At 38.2% G+C, this 23,340-nt stretch overlaps 1 protein-coding gene across 3 annotated transcripts in view; it reads right to left on the bottom strand.

The window, feature by feature from the left end:
- Positions 1-23,340, bottom strand: part of LOC136040200 (protein argonaute-2-like) — a 121,565-nt gene that overhangs the window by 22,342 nt on the left and 75,883 nt on the right. For all 3 annotated transcript variants that reach the window (XM_065724354.1, XM_065724353.1, XM_065724352.1), the window contains 4 exons: positions 19,226-19,417; positions 16,443-16,618; positions 9,590-9,777; positions 818-992 (listed from right to left, as the gene is read on the bottom strand). In XM_065724354.1, coding sequence (XP_065580426.1) covers positions 818-992; positions 9,590-9,777; positions 16,443-16,618; positions 19,226-19,417 — 731 coding nt within the window. The remainder of the gene's footprint in view (positions 1-817; positions 993-9,589; positions 9,778-16,442; positions 16,619-19,225; positions 19,418-23,340) is intronic.

Below are 23,340 nucleotides of genomic sequence, written 5' to 3' on the forward strand. Positions count from 1 at the left end.
GGTCGCACACTTTGCACACAACGTAATAAAACAAAGTGGGAAAAGTACGAATCAGCAACCCAAATAGTAATTTAATCAAAGGCCTATACAGCCTAAACCAGACCTATCCACGAGTACTGCTGTCCTGTTTGGGGTCCTTAAAACACTGCTTACTTGTCAGGTCCAAAAACACTGCTTACTTGTTAGTAAAACTAGAAGATCTCCAAATACGTGATACTAAAGTAATACTTGAAACCCCACTTCCGAAACTATGAAAGTGGTCTTGAACTTCACATTATTCAATAGAAGACATTATTCAATAATGAAATTGGGGAAAACGTTATTAGCAAATAAGAAAAACTTTAAACTACAACCCGTAAAGTGCCTTCGAACAGTTTTAAACTCCTTCGTGATATGATTTATAAGTGTATTTAAAAGTGACCTTTTACCTTCTCATTTACTTTTTATTTTATGTAAATAATTTAAAATAATTTTTAATAATTTAAGTAAAAAAATTTAAGTAGATTAAGTAAAATAATTTAGCATTCTGAGCTGCTACGATATCTCGTTAAATAAACGATTATGAAAAAAATTTAAGTTGATTAACAAAATAAAAATAAGTAAAATAATCAAATTAAGATAATAAATAACAGTTAAATATTAAATAAAAAAATTAATTGTTATTTACTTAATAGATTGAAAATAATTTTAATAAATAAAAATTTTGTGGGAGACATGGCAAGGGGGGGGGGGGAGGTAACATGGGAAGGCCAGACCCAGACCTGAACAACAGTAACTTTTTTGGGCTAAAAAAAGCGACAAAAACAAATGTACTTACAGACTCTTTTTGTGATTTGGGTTGGTGCTTATATAGGTGTTGGTGCCACCAAGTTTGGAATTGATTTTCAGTAGGAGATTTCCAATAGTGGCATCTTGGCACTTGAACACGTTATTCTTAACTATGCACTGAGTTGTAATTGATAAGTTCAAATCCCCAATATATTTGATGTCCTCTGAAAAGAATAAAAATCTGAATGAAAGAGGGAAGCAGAATCCACAAAGAAGATTGTAAAGAAAGGAAGGTAAAAGAAGAGAACACAAGTGAAAACAGGTAATATATTTTAATTATAAATAGTTCATCACAATAAGGATAAAAATGTTCGGGTACTTTTTAGTGACATATTGTAAACAGGGGAGTACCCACACAATGTGGAATATTTTCAGAGGTATAATTTGCTATGCGGCAGGGGAGAGACAACTGCCCCCTCTAGACCCAAGTTTACCTGCGTTGTAATATATATTCACTTATATTCAAATATAACTGCGTTGCGTTATAACTGAATAGTTAATGTTACTTACGAATCTGATGAAGTCTGAAAAATATGAGAAAAAGCCTAACAAAAGTTTTGAAAAGTTAGCTGACCTTTATGAAGGGGATTTTTCCATAGTAGTTGCAAATCCGTTGCAGATTAGAAAGACATCACTCATTAGATTTTCCGATTGAGAACGATTGAATAAAAATGCCATGTTTTGATTGGGACATGTATAACATTAAATCCATTGAAAGCTTTATTACTTAGCATAGGCTATCGTAATTAATTAGATCAAAATTCTTTCTTTTTAATAAATTAGGATTAAATTTAGCAAGGCCGTTCGAATCCCCTGCGATGTTAAACAAGATTATGAAGACTAACAGAAGCCTTTTCCATTTCCCCCCTAAATGTTTGCCGAGAAATTGTTAAGTTGAACAGATTTTACAAAATTTTCAAATACTGAAACATTTCAAAATGTGGACTCTCTACATAGCAGAGTAGAGCCTCTGCAATGTTCACACAGAAAGCCTCGAGATTCAAATTTTGAAACCCTTTTAAAGCAACTTCTCAACTATTGAGGGATATTCCTAAGGGCCAGCACCCCCCTCATTAGTATACAAGTTTTGTCATAGTTTTACATACAAGTCCAGTGGACATTGTCCGTAATGAGTCAACCAAAAATTTGTATCATCCCTAGTTCTATGCCTATTTACATTAGTTCTGTCCTAAGATGGATGGATGATAGACTATCTATCAACAAGCGAAAATGACATGATTTTTATACAATTCCAAAAAAGCTTTTTCCCAGCTTTGCCTCTCACTCAGACTTAGGGTCCTTCTACCTACTACCCTAACATGTACTACCCTACCACCCTATGTACTCTACTACCTAACCTTTCTTGGCTTTTTCTACAATTAGCAATGACTTGATGACAACTCGAATTTAATTCAAAAACGGACATTAGCTAAATTTTACGGAGGTCTTCGTTGGATACATGGCAAATGTATGTGATGAGTGCTATGCTCCCTTGATAACTTTAAAAAAGAAGTCTTTTCGCAGTTTGGGATTGGTTAAAATCTTTGGATGGCTTCTTCAAGACAATCACATAGATGGATTTTAGAGCCGATGAAGCACCACAATTAACATTCCTTAATTAACTGAATTATCTAGCTTAAGGAACATATCACTGACTTTCCGAGTAGGTGTAGTGGTTGTTTCAGACACTAAAGGTGCCTATTCCGGTTCGAAATGACAGATCAGGACGGGACCATTTTGCGTCCACTGCAAAGATCAACAAATATCTCCGATATTATCAGTAAATTTCCACCATCACTTGCGCATGCGGAAACAGCATTAGGTCTACAATAGCTTTTTGGAATGCATCGGCGGCAGAGATGTCACCTACAGTTTTTACAATCCAAGTAGGGGAGATCGGCCCAGGTTCGCCACAGCCCAGGCTCGTCATTTGTATTTAACTAGGGACCCATCTATAGAAAAATTCCCATAGTCCAGCTTTTAAGTTGCCGTCTAGTAGCGAAAGTTTAGATGCATCCAACTTTGAGTTCAACCCGTTTTGCAGATTTTGTAAGGTAAGTTGATTTTTAGGGCTTGAAAAGTAAATTTTTGTACTAAAGCAAATGCAAAAGTAGGTCTGAAGCGTATAGGTATGAGATAATTTTTTGATTCGATAGAAACACTTAGAAAAATATTAATGATAGACGTTTGGCGCCATCTACGATAATAACTGGACAGTGCTGATTTTTCTCTAAAGGGGTTAAAGGCCCGCGTTCGCCACAAAAAACCCGCCCTGGTTCTCCACTGTAGGGCTGGCGAACCTGGAAAGCTAAATTTTTCCAACACACTTCATTTTTATTTGCTTCATATTTTGTCAGATACTTTCGATAAAGAAACGACAAGCCCATGTACTTTAGCCTGGAAGATTCAGTAAGGTTGGATCAATCCTTGCTTGGCCTAGAAAAACAGCTAGGTGAGGAAACTAAAAAAAAAGCCTCTATCTTACAATATTCTAACTTATTTTAGGGTATAATGGCGCGAAAAACTGTTCCAGCACAATAAATGGGGGTATGAATCAAATAAACGTAGAATCAAATATATATATATATACATATATATATATATATATACACACTAGCTGTTGGGGTGGTGCTTCGCGCCACCCCAAACCCCCCCGCGCGCGTAAGTCGTTACGTGCCATATTAGTTACGCACCATTGTAGTTATGTCCCTGTGTCCCACCTGTGAATATCGATAGATATATATATGTTTTTAACTACGTAAAACTTGCGAATATACAACATTCTTCCCTGTCCCATTGTCTGTGCATATAAATAGATTGTCAGGTTTACCGACTCTTGAACATGCAACATATAATTGTCCATGGGAAAAACAATCCGTATTCAGATCTATACCTCATTATTCTAATGATTGCCCTTGAGCTTTGTTGATGGTGATTGCTAATTGAACATTCCCTGTATCCCGGTCGTCATTTATATACCCCCACTGTGCCCCCCGGCATCCTCGTTTTAGTAGTGTCCCTGTGTCCCGGTCGTCATTTATATTCCCTGTGTCCCGGTCGTTATTTGTGTCCCGGTCGTCATTTGTGTCCCGGTCTGTAATTTCGTCAGTCGACAAACAACTTCATGACGACATTCAGCTCAATCCTTATAATGACGTCAGTCGACAAACATGACGTTAGTCGACTGACATACACACAAACAAATAACTTATATATATATATATACTTATATATATATATATATATATATATATATATATATATATATATATATATATATATATATATATATATATATAGAAGTGTTAATAATTTTTGATTTACTAAAGTTAAAAAGTGAAAACATATAATGTGTTTTCATTAAAGCACAAATTATATTCAACTTCTTCCATACGAAGTGCCTTGGTCAGAAGAAAAAAATGTATTGTTCCCAAATCGCTATTTACTTCGGCAGCGCTATTCCGCTGCTATGATATAAACTTCTCTATTGTAGCCTAAGCTATGTTTACGTGACTAGGGTAACGTGAAGTGTCACAACAAGCTAGGGTTGGTGTGACAGACAAGACCGTAGAGGGAACGACATTTTAGTTTGGTTTCTACACCATCGATACAATACCACATTTGTCAACCCCTGAAAGCTTTAAAATTTTATGTCGCAAGATGAATTTTTCCTAAAAAATCCACTTTTTAATTTTTTTTATTTTATTTCTTAATAAAAAATTACGATAGAACATGCTCCATAATGTTCAACAAATCGAATTACCATTCACGAGAATCCAAACGTGGTAGAACCTTTGTACAAGTTGAAATGTTTCAATGAAATTTCCTACTTGCCAACGACCATTAAAAATAAAACTAAAAAAATTCTCTGGCTTAAAATATTCTAACTTATTTTAGGGCATAGTGGTGCAAAAAACCAGTCCAGCAGAAGAAAGGAAGAAGGGGGTGGGGTATGGACCCTCAGCTGGTCCGAGCTGCTCTAGTCGAAGTTATTGGAAAGAAACAAAATAAAAAATCAGCTGCAAAAAATATGGAAGGCAACTCTAAGAGGATACGTCACCTGATTCTAGTTTGTAGGGGGCAATTCCCACGGTTAAACACCTGCTTCCGCGGGAGGTAGTGTCCCTTCTTAAAAAGTTCAATGAAATTTTGACAGGGGTACTCCCTTTTGGAGCCCTAATTATTACATGTTTTAGAACAACAATCAGTACAGTTTGTATCATACAGCGACGTCATAGAAAAGGAACCTGAGGGAGGGCAAGGTGTTTAGTGCAGCCTTAATTTTCAATAATACAACAGTTCTATTTTCAAGAGTTCCTAATAGTAACTGAATATTAACAGTTAGAGGAGGATAAGGCCTCTGGTTTAACTTCTACTAGCACTCCTCTTAATATTCTGGTCCCACCAAGGTATTGCGGGAATTTATTTAAAGGAGGCTAAATTCAAAATAAAAGAAAGAGCAAGCATATATAAACAATTATGGAGAAATCGCAAATAACTATAGACTTCGCTATCATTTTAGCCAGTCAATGAAGGTTCTGGCCTCTTTTGTGCCTGGGACAAAATTTTATTAATAAGTCATCAAGGCTGAGAAACAGGATGTGGAGATTGAGCTCCTACCTCTCATTTTTCTCACCACTTAATGCTACAAGACAGATCTTTACAGACGAAAAAAAAGAAGAAAAATGCTATTGCCAAATACTTGGAAGTCGTGTACCAAATGCATTATGGTTTAACACCGCTTGAAGTTCGTTAGCTTGCTTACAGATATTCTTTTGCTAAAGGACTTACCATCCCAAATTCATGGACGAGCAGAGACTATCAAAATGCTGCAGGTGAAGATTGGTACCGTCGTTTTATGGCAAGACTCCCGTATCTTACTGTAAGAGTGCCTGAACCAACAAGTCTCGGCCGTGCAACTGCTTTTAATAGTGTGAGAGTTGGGATATTTTTTGAAAATCTTGGTGATGTGTACGAGCGCTACAAATTTATCGCGCAAAATATTTATAATACAGACGAAACCAGACTATCACCAGTCCACAAGCCAAGGAAAATTGTTGCAGCAGAAGGACAGAAACAGATTGGCAAGGTAACGTCAGCAGAAAGAGGGCAGAATATAACTATGCGTTTTTGCGTCAGTGCCATGGGTAATAGCGTCCTTCCTATGTTCATTTTTCTTTGCAAGAATTGCCCCGAAATCTTACTGAAAGGAGCGCCTCCAGGCACCATCGCTCCGGGGTCAGAAACAGCTTCTGGTTGGATGTGTAATGAACTATTTCTTGTTTGGATGAACCATTTTATCAGCCATACAAGACCAAGTAGGGTTAATTCTGTGCGTCTAATACTTGACAATTATATTAGTCGTTGCAGTAGTGAATTGCTTTACTTAGCCAAAGAAAACGGAGTCGTCATGCTCACCGCTCCGGCTTATACAACACATTAGCTGCAAATACTTGACTGGTCAGTTATATTTCTCTTGAAGGCTTTCTACAACAGCAACTCTGCGACTGTTATGACAGAGCATAAATGCAAGAATATCTCAATGTATAACATCTTTGAGCTTTGTGGAAAAGCGTATCTCAAAGCCCTGACCCCAGAAAACATAATCAGCGGTTTTCGCTGCACCGGCATTGTCCCTTTCAATCCCAAGATTTTCGAAGATCACAAGTTCCTCAGTTCATGTCTCTGATCGACCATGTACTTCAAACCACACTTATTGGAACCTATATCACCCACTGCTTCTTCTGTTGACAATGGGCAGCTAATCAGCCCACCAAATATGAGAACGATACCCAATCTTTCTCAGGATTCCCTTAATGTGGAAAAGCTGAAAAAAGATTCTCTGGACTAGTTGATGTGTCGCCACTATCGAAAGATTCTCCGAGAAAACAAATCAGACGTGCAGTGAAGGAAAAATTCCGAGATTTTGACAGATACCCCAGTGAAGGATAGAATCCGCAAGGGAGAAGAACTGAAACTGCAAAAAAGAGGAAGAAAGAACAGAAAACCCAAGAGAAGAAGAGCGCAAAGAAAGCTATGTTGCAAGAAGCAAGCAAGAAATTGTTCCTCGAGAGTGAAAGTGAGTCTTATCATGCTGAGATGGAGCCTGACGATGAGAGTGAGGACAGTTTTAAGCTAGGAGAAGATGTGGGAAACAAGCCAATAAAAGCCGGTGACTTTGTTTTAGATGGATTTGCAGGTAAAAAGAGTTTTAAGTGCTTCTTTGCTACGAAAATCTGACAAACAACAAATTCTAGGACGAATTCTATAGGAATAAGAGCTTTTCTTGATTGAAGACAGTGGCAAACGTGGGCCAATCTGTTGTGAACTGAACCGAAGTGGCCCTGGTTCCACACTTTCGAACTACATCAGTAACCCATTTTTCTGCTACAGCCAGAAACAGTGGTCGCCATTGATTTAATTTAGAGATACCCCAAACATGAATATAGGCCTATGCGTGGCAGCTTTCGGAATTATTTAAAGTCCGAAACTGTGTTTATACAGTTTGTAACGACAGCTTTTGTAACAACAGAAATAATCCAAGAGCTTTCAACTTAAGAGGGAACACCAGCACTAGTGTCGGCCAAAAAAAAAAAAAAAGCTTGGTGACACTTGACAATTTTTAAAGTTTTGTAATTGTTTTTCTGTCTCTAACTAAAACAATAATTTTACAAACTACACAAAATCAACTGATTATTCTTACTATTGCACTGAAAAAATGACAGGCGTCACCGATTGCTAGATGGCGCTGTGACTTTTTTTTTGTCGACAATTGCACTCCTTTCCATCCGTCTGCATACTGTCAGATACTCTCAGTAAAAACCAACGATTTTAATGCTTAATAAAAGCATAAGGGGACTAGTCTCTTAAGATCCAAATTGACGGTGCTGATCTCCATTTCGTAGCAAGAACAAGTACATGACAACACAAGCTAGCCTTGAGGTTTAAGGGAGACCTTTCCCCAGAAAAACAGCGGCAAGGTCCCTCTTGCTTACGTACTCAGAGTTTCAGGTAACTTCCGAGAAAAAAGAGAAAATTATGCAGCTCCTATAAAGCTTAGTTTGACAGCACTTGGCAGCAACGGCACACCTTTGCTATTCTTTTGTCAATACGATTATTGCGTCTTAATTCAGGGTTTACAGACTTCAAAATTGGTTTGCAAAAACCCAAAGATAGACTCTTAAGTCTTGGAAGCCTTTTTTAAAATAGTAAACCGCTTTTGTTAACTAGTAAAAACCCCAAGATAGACTCTTAAGTCTTGGAAACCTTTTGTTAATTAGTAAACCCCCTTTTTTAACTAGTAAAAACAAAAAGATAGACACTGAAGTCTTGGAAGCCTTTTGTTAACTAGTAAACCCCTTTTGTTAGCTAGTAAAAACCCAAAAGATAGACTCATAAGTCTTGGAAGCCTTTTGTTAACTAGTAAAAACCTAAAAGATAGACTCTACAGTCTTGGAAGTCTTTTGTTAACTAGTAAACCCCTTTTGTTAACTAGTAAAAGCCCAAAAGATAGACTCTGAAGTATTGGAAGCCTTTTGTTAACTAGAAAATCCCTTTTGTTAACTAGTAAAAACCCAAAAGATAGACTCTGAAGCCTTGGAAGCCTTTTGTTAACTAGTAAATCCTTTTTGTTAAACTAGTAAAAACCCAGAAGATAGACTCTAAAGTCTTGGAAGCCTTTTGTTAACTAGTAAATCCTTTTTGTTAACTAGTAAAAACCCAGAACATAGACTCTAAAGTCTTGGAAGCCTTTTGTTAACTAGTGAACCCCTTTATCTAGAAGGTTCACAGTTTTGAAAAGCTAGTTGAGGTTTATAAAGGTTTATAAATTTCCTCCAATACAGAGATCAGTAGTTTAACAGCAAAACTGAAGCTTTGGTAGTTGTGCACAACAGCTTCTGATCAAACACCGTGGAAGCCAACCGAAAGGATCGAACTTTGATTCAAAGAATACGGCATACACCTTAAATGCTTGTGACAGGAGCTGCTTGCCTACAGTCCATGTAGAATATACCTTGTGCGGTGTGAGTTTATGTCAGTACGGCTGAAAAGGGCTTTTATACTGTAAGAAGATTGAAATAATACCTTAAGAGTTTCTATGGTGGAGACATGGCTGAATGAACTAGCAGAGCTACCATTTACTGAGAAAATTCTAGTTACACAGAAAGAAAATTGTAGCAAACAGACAAAGAAAACTAAATTCATTCATGTGAACTAAATCGTTGAACTCTCCACAGTTAATGTCTAAACTTGAAATATACCAGAATTTGCATTGTATACTTTGTATATTTGCCAAAAAAAGGCAAAAACAACGGTTCACAACATAGTGTGACTAGGATGTTTTACACCCTTGGTTGAGAGCACATGGTCGGTAGTCCCAGTTCTTTAGCTTTTTTTTATTGCCAATACCCTTTGCGGCAATTTGAATAAGCCATTAGCATTATCGATAGATAAACAATAACAAAATAGTAAACAACGAAATTTAGAATGAGTGTTTTACAGAATAATCTATTTTAATGTCAATAATTTATAGTCAAAGAGAAGGTTAAAGTTAAAGAGCATAAAGAAAAGGAGATCAAGAGAAAAAAGAGAACGAGAGAAGATAAGAGGGAATACAAGAGAGAGAGAAGAGACAAAAGAACGAAAAAAAATAAACCGAATGAAAAAAAGAAGAAATGATAGAAAAAATGAAGAGAAATGGAAGAAAAAAAGAGAAAAATGTCCTAAAAGACCAAAAAAGTAAATAATGGTTTGTACTCACGGTAAATTTCTGCTCCCTTTTTTGGTATAATAACGAAAACGAAATTCAGCTTATTATTCATCTTTTGATATTGACGGAGAGCATTTTCAACATCTCGTGCATTCTCACGACAAGAATCGTTAAAGCATTGGTCGTTTACATTCATACCAAATGACCTTGCCATTTTCTTAAGCGTTTCAAAAAACTTTCTGAAAGAAAATGCATAAGTGATCATAGTGATGCGATGACATCATAACCAAAAAGGATGGTAATGACGAAGCAACATCAAATAAATATGAAATATATTGGCGTACACAACGGAGACATTTTATGGCAAGAGCCAAGATCTCTCTCAATTGAACCATAAATACAAAGCGCGTGAAAAGTTTATAAGTGTAGAAACTGGCGCTAGTGTCGTAAACGCCCTATGGCGTTTGGCATTTCTCAACGCTGTAATAACAAGAACAATTAATTTAATTTGCGTAGTTTGTAAAAAGTAAGTACGGTAACAAGAATCTAATCTCAGTTCCTGACAGGAAAACGATTATCAAACTAAACAAGAGCTAAGAGCTCATATGGCACTTGTGACGAGGCCAGAAGAGCCAAGAGCTCATATGGCATGAGCTCTAGCAAAATTCTATGAATCAATATATTGACTTAAAAGGAAAATAAGAGGCTTAATGCCGGTCAGGATTTAAAATAAGAGCTCTGAGTCAGGAGGTCCTTCTAAATATATCAAAATTCATTAAGATCCGATCACCCACTCGTAAGTTAAAAATACTTCATTTTTTCAAGTTTTTCCTCTTCCTTCAGCCCCCCAGATGGTCAAATCGAGTAAAACAACTTTGTCAAGTCAATTTGTGCAGCTCCCTGACAAGCCTACCAATTTTCATCGTCCTAGTACGTCCAGAAGCATTATACTCGCCAAAGCACAACCACACCCTTTAACTCCCCCCAAAGAGAGCAGATCTAGTCCGGCTACGTAAATCACGTATCTACGACATTTGCTTAGTCTACTCACCAAGTTTCACCCCGATCTCTCCACTCTAAGTGTTTTCCAAGATTTCCAGTTTCCCCCTCCAACTCCCCGCAATGTCAACAGATCTGGTTGGGATTCGAAAAAAAAGCTCTGAGAAATGAGTTCCTTCTAAATACCAAATTTCATTAAGATCCAGTCACCCGTTCTAAAGTTAAAAATACCTAAATTTTTCTAATTTTTCCAAATTAACACCCCCCAAGATCCCCCAAAGAGAACGGATCCGTTCCATTTATGTCAATCACGTATCTATAACTTGCGTTTATTCTTCCCATTAAGTTTCATTTCAATCTCTCCACTCTAAGCGTTCTCCAAGATTTCCAGTTTCCAAGATTTGTCTCCCCCCTCCAGCCCCTCATGTCCCGGATCCAATTTGAATTGAAAATGGAGCGTCTGAGACATAAGATCTTTCTATATATCAATTTTCATTAATATCCGATCACTCATTCGTAAGATAAAGATACCTCAATTTGCACGTTTTCCAAGGTTTCCGGTTTTCTCCTCAAACGCCCCCCAATGTCACCAGATCTGGCTGGGATTTATAAGAGCTTTCAAGCACAAGGTCCCTCTAAATATCAAATTTCATTAAGATCTGATCACCCGTTCATAAGCTACAAATACCTCATTTTTCTAATTTTTCCAAATTACCACCCCCCCCACCCAACTCCCCCAAAGAGAGCGGATCCGATCCGGTTATGTCAGTCACGTATCTTAGACTTGGGCTTATTCTTCCCACCAAGTTTCATCCTGATCTCTCCACTCTAAGCCATTTCAAAGATTTCCAACCTCCCCCCCCTCCAACCACACTGGATCCGGTCGGGACTTAAAATAAGAGATCAGAGTTACGAGGTCCTTCTAAATATGAAATTTCATTAAGATCCGATCACTTCTTCGTAACTTAAAAATACCTCTTTTTTCTAATTTTTCAGAATTAACCCTCCCCCAACTCCCCAAAAAGGGAGCGGATCCGTTCTGGTTACGTCAATCACGTATCCAGGACTTGTGCTTATTTTTCCCACCAAGTTTCATCCCGATCCCTCCGCTCTAAGCGTTTCCCAAGATTTTAGGTTTCCCCTCCAACTCCCCCCAATGTCACCGGATCCAGTCGGGATTTAAAATAAAAGCTTTGAGGCACAATATACTCCCAAATGTCAAATTTCATTAGGATCCGATCATCCATTCGCAAGTTAAAAATTCCTAAATTTTTCTAATTTTTCCAAATTAACACCCCCCCCCCAAGATCCCCCAAAGAGAACGGATCCGTTCCAATCATGTCAATCACGTATCTATAACTTGTGTTTATTCTTCCCATTAAGTTTCATCTCAATCTCTCCACTCTAAGCGTTCTCCAAGATTTCCAATTTCCAAGATTTCTGTCTCCCCCCTCCAGCCCCTTATGTCCAGGATCCGATTTGAATTGAAAATGGAGCGTCTGAGACATAAGATCTTTCTATATATCAATTTTCATTAATATCCGATCACTCATTCGTAAGATAAAGATACCTCAATTTAAACGTTTTCCAAGGTTTCCTCCTCCAAAGCCCCCCAAATGTCACCGGATCTGGCTGGGATTTATAAGAGCTTTCAAGCACAAGGTCCCTCTAAATATCAAATTCCATTAAGATCTGATCACCCGTTCGTAAGTTACAAACACCTCATTTTTTCTAATTTTTCCAAACTACCACCCCACCCCCACCCAACTCCCCCAAAGAGATCGGATCCGGTCCGGTTATGTCAGTCACGTATCTTAGACTTGGGCTTATTCTTCCCACCAAGTTTCATCCTGATCTCTCCACTCTAAGCCATTTCAAAGATTTCCGACCTCCCCCCTCCAACCACACTGGATCCGGTCGGGACTTAAAATAAGAGATCAGAGTTACGAGGTCCTTCTAAATATGAAACTTCATTAAGATCCGATCACTTCTTCGTAGCTTAAAAATACCTCTTTTTTCTAATTTTTCAGAATTAACCCTCCCCCAACTCCCCAAAAAGGGAGCGGATCCGTTCCGGTTACGTCAATCACGTATCCAGGACTTGTGCTTATTTTTCCCACCAAGTTTCATCCCGATCCCTCCGCTCTAAGCATTTCCCAAGATTTTAGGTTTCCCCTCCAACTCCCCCCAATGTCACCGAATCCGGTCGGGATTTAAAATAAGAGCTCTGAGACAAAATATCCTTCCAAATATCAAATTTCGTTAGGATCCGATCATCCATTCGCAAGTTAAAAATGCCTAATTTTTTTCTAATTTTTCCAGATTAACCGTCCCCCCACTCCTCCCCCCAGATGGTCGAATCGGAAAAACAACAATTTCTAATTTCATCTGGTCTGGTTCCTAATACACCTGCCAAATTTCATCGTCGTAGCTTATCTGGAAGCGCCTAAACTAGGAACACAGGGACCGAAAGAATTTGCGATTGCTATATGTCACTTGGTAGATACCAAGCGCAAAAAAAGTCAATTATTGCAAAACACCAGATGGCGTCCATATTTTATCTGCCAACACTAACGCCAGTTTCCATTTATAAGTTATCTATACCCTTTGGAAAACTCACAAAAAAACCTTACGTACATTCCTATGCACATGGTTTGGAATTCTTTCCTCCAAATTTCCTAGAAGGATGCTCAGACGGATTTGGGGGGGGGGGGGGGATTGCACATACACAAACCAATGAAGTTAACGTACACAAATGAAACAGCTATCATCATGACGAAATTGTTATAATTACAAACTCTAATTACACATTTTATTTCATTATTACTTATTTTAGGTAATTATTATTAACATATATAACCTTTAATTTATTACGACCATTATCATGGAATTATCATCTTTGTTCACAGAATTAAACTAGACACACTTAGCGTTTACTGAAACACACGTGAATCATAAACTGGCTTTTCATGAAAATGAGAAGGTATTCTTGACAAATTAATTTAAATTTGTAAAATATAAAAGCTCGACAATTCCTAGACCAATTTCCAAGGTACAACCATCAAACAGTAAATTAAGTAAAGTAGCAAATTAGGTAAACTGATAATTATCTCCAAACCCTTAATTGCAACATACTAATACAACCTATTAACCCTCGGTCCGGGTATCCCGCGATTTACGCGTGCAGCAGCTACAGGTTGAAGAACACGTATTCATTTTTTTCAAATTTGGTCTAAAAACGTTTTTTGTAAAGGGTTGGGTAATGAATATTTTTAAAAAGTAATACATCAAAACTATCCGCTATATTCATATAGCTTTGCGAGTCAGATTTTTTAGTCTTATGCAAGCTAAGATGGTAAAAGTTGAGGTTAGGATAAGTTAGATTATGTCAGTTTAGGTTAGATTAGGATAGGATAAATTTTAAACATCAGAAATGGGTTAAAAACCTAACCAAATCTAACCCAACCTCAGCTCAACTAACCAAACCTAGTCTAACTTAACCCGACCTGTCATCATCAAACCTTGCACTAAATTGAAAAAGTTGACAGGCAACGCTGACTAAATCCAAGGAGAAAAACCTAAACCTACATCACCTCAGCTAACCAAACCTAGTCTAACTTAACCCGACCTGTCATCATCAAATCTTGCATTAAATTGAAAAAGTTGAAAAAAAAGTTAAATTGAAAAAGCGTCAAAACTGAATGACCATACACTAATCAGCTGGTCTTCCTCCGTTCTAAACTAAATGACCAGCGACACTAAAACCCGACCCCCTTCCTCACTGACGATGTGAACCCCTTCCTTGCGGACGAATTAACTGACTGTGGCCAGCGTCAGAATTGAATGACCACACACTAACCAGCTGGTCTCTCTCGTTCTAAACTAAAAAACCAGCGAGACCAAGACTCGAACCCCTTCCTCACAGCCGAATCGACTGACTGGACCGCGTCAAAATTAAAAAACCTTTCACTAACCAGATGTCTTCCTCGTCATAAACTAAATAACCAGCGACACCAAAACGCGAACCCCTTCCTTACGGATAATTTGACTGACCTCGGCAAGCGTCAAAATTGAAAAGCCATACACTAACAAGTTGGTCTTCCTCGTTCAAAACTAAATAACCAGCGACATCAAGACCCGAACCCTCACGGACAATTTGACTAACTCTAGCCAGCGTCAAAATTGAATGGCCACACACTAACCAGCTGGTCTTCCTCGTTCAAAACTAAATAACCAGCAAAATCAAGACCCGAACCCCTTCCTCGCAGATGATTTAACTAACTATGACCAGCGTCAAAATTGATAAGCTATACACTAAGCAGCTGGTCTTCCTCGCTCTAAACTAAATAACCAGAGACATCAAGACCCGAACCCGTTCTTCACGGGAAAATTGATTGACTATGGCCAACGTCAGAATATACATTAACCAGCTGATCTTCCTCGTTCTAAACTGAAAAACCAGCGACACTAAAACCAGAACCCCTTCCTCACTGACGATGGGAACCCCTTCCTTGCGGACGAATTGACTGACTGTAGCCAGCTTCAGAATTGAATGACCACACACTAACCAGCTGGTCTCCCTCGTTCTAAACTAAATAACCAGCGAGACCAAGACTCGAACCCCTTCCTCACGGAGGAATCGACTGACTGTGGACAGCGTCAAAGTTAAAAAACCTTCCACTAACCAGATGGTCTTCCTCGTCCTAAACTAAATAACCAGCGACACCAAAACCCGAACCCCTTCCTTACGGATGATTTGATTGACCACGGCCAGCGTCAAAATTGATAAGCCATACACTAACCAGCTGGTCTGCCTCGTTCTAAACTAAAGAACCAGTGACATCAAGACCTGAACCCCTTCCTCACAGACGAATTGATTGACTATGACCAGCGTCAGAATTGAATGACCACACAATAACCAGCTGGTCTACCTCGTTCTAAACTAAACAACCAACGACACCAAAACCCGAACCCCTTCCTTATGGATGATTTGACTGACTACGGCCAGCGTCAAAATTGAACGGCCACACACTAACCAGCTAGTCTTCCTCGTTCAAAACTAAATAACCAGCAATATCAAGACCCAAACCCCTTCCTAGTGGGTGATTCGACTAACTATGGCCGGCGTTAAAATTGAAAAGCTATAGACTAAGCAGCTGGTCTTCCTCGTTCTAAACTAAATAACCACCGATATCAAGACCCGAACCCCTTCCTCACGGAGGAATTGACTGACTATGGCCACCATAAAAATTGAATGGACACACACTTACCAGCTGATCCCCTTCGTTCTAAACTAAATAAATAGTGACACCAAGAACCGAATTCTTTACTCATGGACAAATTGACTGACTATGGCCAGCGTCAGAACTGAATGACCATACACTAACCAGTTGGTCTCGAGAAACTAGTATTATTAACTGAGTCCCAGTCGCAATTTTCCAAATTACTATGCATCTCATGAGGTCATTGATTTACCACGTGTAGAAACGCGTCAAATTCGTTACTTGTTTTAAAGCCAAAAGGATGGTGATTCGAATTTGGCACCAGAAAACCACCAGCTTAGATTTGCTCTTCGAATCTATCCAATTCTCATCTTATAAATATTGGTCTAACCACTTTTTAAAAATTGCAAATATGGAAAGCTAAACCAGCTTACATACAACGCCATCTTTCATTCGTTTGTCTCAATCAGTCACTTCATCCAGAATTCACAGGGTGATGTTGACTGGTAGTTTTCACTTGACAAAACTTCAAAGTATTTTTATGAAACAAATTTAGATAATTGTATCCAATTAACTTCTGCTTATTATCGGTTATTATTATTAATAATAACCTAAACATATGTTACATAACCAAAACATACAAGTAGGTTCACATATGCATATAACAAGAAAAAAGTTCCAACCTTATGTCCATGTCCTTGGTCCTTGAGACGTCCAAAACTCCCCAGTGTTCGAGAGCAGCAGCGGAAAGAAATTTTTTATTGCGCATGTCCCATTTGCCATCTCTTGGAGTCACCAGTTGAACTCCATTCTGGCCTCCAACTTCCACTCTGGGAGCTTCTAAAATTCGGCCATCAACCTAGAGCAGAGTAGCCTTTTAGATTTTCAACAAAAAAAAAAGAAGTGAATTTCACTTTACATGTTTTGTGAGATATTATGAAATATCTTAATAACTTGCAGTATGACTAAGCAAATAGCACAATGCTTTGATGCTGATCAATTGATGCTTTGATTTGATCAATGCTTTGATGTTCTCATTGAAGTAACTCGTAATAGCTTCTTTTCCTTACGTGGATCAGTAGCGACAATTGTATTTATTACTATTGGTGGTGATTTTATTTGTTTTTAGTTTAGTGTTTTTTCTTTTTATCTTGTGCTGAGGACGCCTAGTTTGGATACAGGCGAAATATCCGCGTTATTTTAGTCTTTCCTCTCTACTGGCCGCAGTCTCGTTTGAGGTTTTTTTTGTGGAGTTTTATCTCTCTTTGATGCTTATAAATTGCTTTAAAAGGAAAATCAGAGGCTTAATGCCGGTCAGGATTTAAAGTAAGAGCTCCAAGACATGATATCCTTCCAAACATCAAATTTCATTAAGATCCGATCACTCCTTTGTAAGTTTAAAATACCTCATATTTCTAATTTCAGAATTACACCCCCCCCCCCCAAAGAGAGCAGATCCGGTTATGTCAATCACGTATCTAGGACTTGTGCTTATTTTTCCCATCAAGTTTCATCCCGATCCCTCCAAACTAAGCGTTTTCCAAGATTTTAGGTCCCCCCTCAATTCCCCCCAATGTCACCGGATCCAATCGGGATTTAAAATAAAAGCTCTCAGACACGGTATCCTTCCAAATTTTAAATTTCATTAAGATCTGATCGCTCCTTTGTAAGTTAAAAATACCTCATTTTTTCTAATTTTTCAGAATTAACCCTCCCCCTAACTCCCCCAAACAGAGCAGATCCGTTCCAGTTATGTTAATAACGTATCTAGGACTTCTGCTTATTTTTCCCACCAAGTTTCATCCCGATCCCCCCACTCTAAGCGTTTTCCAAGATTTTAGGCCCCCTCCAACTCCCCCCGATGTCACCGCATCTGGTCGAGATTTAAAATAAGAGCACTGAGACACGATATCCTTTCCAAACATCAAATTTCATTAAGATCCCATCACCCGTTCGTAAGTTAAAAATAGTTCATTTTTTCTATTTTTCCGAGTTAACCGGCCAAACACTCCCCCCCCCCCCAGATGGTCAAATCGGGAAAACAATTATTTCTAATATAATCTGGTCCGGTCCCTGATACTCCTGCCAAATTTCATCGTCCTAGCTTGCCTGGAAGTGCCTAAAGTAGCAAATCGGGACAGACCGACAGATTTTGTGATCGCTACATGTCACTTGGTTAATACCAAGTGCCATAAAAAAAAAGATAATTACAGCAGATACTCACATTGTCCTATGGAACTTAAAAAAAAAATTAATTATGACAGGTCAAAATAACGGTTTGTTTAGATATAACCTGAAATTTCATAAGAGAGCTTTCGTTTATAAAACCTACAAATAGCCTATGCCTACACTATTTTCACTGTGTTTTAATAGCCTACAATACATTTTACCTAAGCATATATAGCAAGCTTAATGAAGACTAGTTTGTAGTTAAACAGGTTAAGGTTATAGACATAGGACAAAAACAGATAGAACGAAACAGTTGTATAATTTGATTCACATTCAACACTCGTTCCTAATTTAGTAGTTTTAACTCATGTAATTATAGGCACCTCCTACCTAAGGGTGCCAAATATAGCCTATAAATAATGGCTTGCTAATTTTGTTTTCAAATTGGCTTTGTTTCAATTATGAAGCATTGATTGATTAGCAGAATAAACAATAATTTGTTTTTGGTTAAGATATAGTTCACACTAGGTCAACATACCGAACAAAATACCGGCCGATTTTATTTCATATATTTATAATGAGGGTACCCTGCTTTGACTCATCGATCCCAGCTTTGGTCCTTTTGACCAAATTGATTATTACATCTCACCTCAAAAATGTTGACCTTCAAACGATGGCCTAAAATTTATGTAAAGTGAACCCGATAAAAAGATGTGTGTTTCCACCGTTTATTGGAGTGCTTATTAGAATTTCAATAAAAGTTGTCGTTTTTCCTTTTCTTTTGGTTACCCACGCTCCTCTACAATATTTTTATGTTTTATTATTATTATATTATTATATAATACATATACCCTACTGTATCGCACACAGTAGGCTGTACAAAAAGTGCGGTTCAAACCCACTTTCTAGGGCTACAATGAGATAAATATTGTGATGGCTGGGGCACATTCGGCGGATGAAGGTTGGCCGATTGCAAAAAATTGTCCTTGTCGGCCAACCGTCTAGAACCAAACGAAAGGCAGGTCGTCCCCGGTTGCGGTGGAAGGATGTCGTAAGAACAATTTAAGGGAAATGGGAACTTCGTGGGAGGGTGCAAAAAAGCGAGGCTTTGAAAAGATTGGGATGGAAGAGGACCTTGCGCAGCTGTGATGGCCTCAAGCAGCTTGGTGATGGCAGTGAGTAGTTAGCAATAATAAATAATAATAATAATATATAATATTATCATATTAAATAAATATCTTTGTAAGATCGTTTTATTAATGGTATTAGGTGAGTTGCTGAAATTATACATAAATACCTGGGCCATTTGATTTGACATCGAAATTCCGAAGTTTCTGGCCACAGGGCCACATCCTTGCATTTTCTGAATTGCGCCATCTATTCTTTTCTTCCTTTCAAACGGTGGTTTTGCTGCAGCTTTAATCATTTCACTTGTCTGCATCTCATTTAGCTTACCTCGCATTACTTGACCAGGCTTGATTGTACAGCACTTGAAAAGAGATTTATATATAAAAAAGCGCATTTTTCAATAAGAATATTTTTAAAATCATATTTTTAAAAAGCAAAAAGTTTCTTTTTAATATATGGTCAATTTTTTCCCTAAGCTTGACGACTTCATTTTCGCTTAACTACTAATAATTTGTGTTAATCTCCCCCCTCCTTTACAATTGGTTTGCATATGAGCATTATTTATATTGCACAAAATGTAAAACAGTCTCTATTTATTATTCTTCAATTTACCGTCGCTATCAAGGCATCTCCACCCACTTTCAAACGGGTACGCAGTTGAATCTAGTAAAAATACAGGGAGCACTGGATGATTTTCCCCCGACAGCAAAAAGCCCTCCTGGTAGAGGGCGGTGTATTAGGATATCAACAACTGTGCTACTCGGACCTTTGATCTGTCTACAAATATTTGTTTGTTTTTTACTAGATTATTGCACAACTAATAAGTCCTTAGAAAATGCTAATAAAGTGTGACATTTGTTCCATTTATATCCATTTTTTAATACGTCTCATTTTGTAGTTGAATCTACAAAATAGGGAAATCTACAATAGGGATTAGCTACAGATTTGTAGCTAAGTGAATTACGACTCGTGAAAGTCAGACTTTTATCGATTTAACATGAAAAGATAGGGATTAAAAATATACAAGTCTAGCCATTTAAAACGAAGAAAATTTTAAATAAAATTGGATAATTGGTATAATTGATCGAATTATTTCAAGGCAAAATCTAGTATGCACGAAGCACAACTCGGTTAGCTTAAGAATATTTTAGAACGTTAATAGACCAGTTAGTTTTAATCTGATAGGCCTACTAGGGATGGAATCTTGCTTTCTTTTCCTTCCCATGCAATTTATCACTTTTGGATAAAATAAAGTGTCTAAATCCTAGATGGCGTTGGTGAAAGTTCTTATCGACATTGACGCGAGTTTCCACTTTAAGAAGTGTCCCACCCAATCTTTGACTGCGATTGCTATTTAAACGTCAACACATTTAGGTAAACTTTGACATGTAATCTAAGAGGTAAACAAGGTAATCTTTGAGATCGCTTTTATTAACTCATTATAAATTGAGCAGCAAATAAATGTAGTTAAAACAAGAGCTAAGAGCTCATATGGCACTTGTTACGAGGCAAGAAGAGCTAAGAGCCAAGAGATCATATGGTATGAGCTCCAACAAAATTCTATGAATCAATAGATTGATTTAAAAAGGAAAATAAGAGGCTTAACTCCGGTCAGGATTTAAAATAAGAGCTCTGAGTCACGATGTCCTTCTAAATATCAAAATTCATTAAGATCCGATCACCCACTCGTAAGTTATAAATACCTAATTTTTCCTCTCCCTTTAGCCCCCCAGATGGTCAAATCTGGGAGAACGACTTTATCAAGTCAATTTGTGCAGCTCCCTGACACGCCTACCAATTTTCATCGTGCTAGCACGTCCAGAAACACCAAACCTGCCAAATCATTGAACCCCTCCCCCCAACTCCCCCAAAGAGAGCGAATCCAGTACGGTTCCGTCAATCACCTATCAAGGACATTTATTTATTCTAACCACCAAGCTTCATCCCGATGGTCTACGTCAATGATAGAGCATCAGCTCTATTGGCCTCGTTTGCATATTGGAGAGTCTAAAGTCATCTTTCAGAAGTCAGAAAGGCAAGGGTTCACGACTAAAAGTTGTTCAGAACATACAAATCCCATTGATATGGAAAGCATTCCTGCAATTAGATGCAAACTTGATTAACATGCTGTCGTGAAAAGGTCTCCAACGTCAAAACGAGTATATTGCACTACTGGAAACACGTGCATAGCTACAAGGCATTCGAAGAGAAGAACCTCATCCAGTTATGTTCACACGAAGAGGCTGACACCCACGCTTTGCTTCACACTTGTGAAACAGTCTTACAAGGACACACGTCGATCCTCATACACAGAAGTTATTGCGATTGCGACCTCATGCTTCGATTGCATTGAAGTTCCAAAGTATTTATTGCGTTCGGTGTCGGTACTAATCTAAAGTACGTTTCCATTTACGAAATAATTCCATTACTCAGGCAGACGAAATCACAGGCATTTTCGTTCTTCTACGCGTTTGCGGGATGTGGTACACGTTCTTCTTTTATCCACCACTCAAAGAGACAGTTTTTTGTGACTTGAAAACATATGACAGGACTGACGGAGACTTTCCTTCAACTAACAAACCAGCCTTCCCGAGGGAAAAAACTGCAAGTACACGACCTTGAAGTCGTACGTCATGAGGACATATGACTTAAAACAAGAGTGCAACGACGTGAATGAATTTAGGAAAGAAACATTCCAACAACAAAAGCCCAAGAACATGCAGAGACTTCCTCCAGCTATTGTTTCGTTTTTTTCAACATATCCTTAGAGCTGCACTACAGTCAGGTCATGTGTGGAGTCTCAGCCTGGAATCATCACTTACCATTCCCAGTTTTTCTGATTTTGGCTGGTTCAGAGGCACCGTTGGAAAGTGGCTTCCCAATTGGTTAGGTTCTCTTTCACCAGCGTCTAAAGTCTGTCGAGACGGTGCGTTTTAGTTGCGTGTGAAAGAAGGCACCGCTGCAGGAAATTTCACCTAAACTGTAGTCCACTATGCTGGTGCAAACCAAAGTGCTTCAATTGTTGAACATGTGATTATTTTTTTTTACAAGAAGTTTCGATTGATCTCTTTGTGTTCCTGATGAAATAATAATTCTTAAATGCTTTAATCCGTCCGTTTAGCTTCTTTTGATTCATTTACAATACATAAAGAGATGAAGATAAACACGTGTTTAACTGATTTTGGTTTAGCATATGCAAACAAAGGTCATAAATTGGACGTGTTTCGATCTCACTTAGACAATTTGTAACAATATTTGAACAATTTGTAACAATTAGGACGATATTTCAAACTACTGCATTAATTATTCCGCTCCAACCTGTTATATTGGGGTCATTTTAGACCCGAATCGGATCAACGGGTCGATTAAGGTATATTTATGTGCCTATACATGTGTTTTCACAATCTTAAGTATCGATTGCTCCTAGTCCACCCATTTGAAGTCGTTACTTCTTGTTTTAACAAAACTTGTATTTTTTGGCCGCCATCTGGAACCTCAAGCGCCTATTAACACTAAGGTACAATTAAGGTTCGTTTTGCGTTCATATTCGGAACTTCTGCCACCAATTACCCCATACTGGCTCATTTGAGAGGTCATATCTTTTCGTTTTGACAAACTGATATTTTCGACCGCGAACTTGAATATGAGGCACCTAACGGTACTATGGTACAACTTGGGTTATTTCTGAACTCGTATTCGGAACCTGTGCCGTCTATTACCGCACACTAGCCTATTTTGACGGCCATGTCTTCTCATTTTGAGAAACTTATAATTTTGTCTGCCCTCTTAGATTTCAAGCGACCTAACGACGTTCCGAGGAAAAATATCTTCATTTTGACAAAATCATATTTTCGACCGCCAACTTGGATATGAGGCACATAACGGCACTACGATACAACTTAGGTTTTTTAAGCTCATATTCGGAGCCTGTGCCATCGATTACCTCACACTAGTCTATTTGAACGGCCATGTCTTTTCATTTTGAAAAGCTCATATTCTGTCCGCCAACTTAGATTTCAAGCCAGCTAACGGCGTTCCGTGGAAAAATTTCGCTTGCGTAATTGAGCCAAATTGAAGAGCATGCTCCAAAGTACATCTCAGCCAATTTCAGTGCTCTCCTAAAAAACGGAAGTGTTTTGGTGCTTTTCGCCCGCACTAATGCCCATACTTACCGAAATTATCTTGTATCAACGAAACAGAGAAGTAATAAACATTGTCGGATACCATATATATCCGGCATGACTCTCCGTCATGCGCCTGGATGCCAAATATATCCGTCTTCCG

Source organism: Artemia franciscana, chromosome 20, assembly GCF_032884065.1.
Source record: "Artemia franciscana chromosome 20, ASM3288406v1, whole genome shotgun sequence".
NCBI lineage: Eukaryota > Metazoa > Arthropoda > Branchiopoda > Anostraca > Artemiidae > Artemia > Artemia franciscana.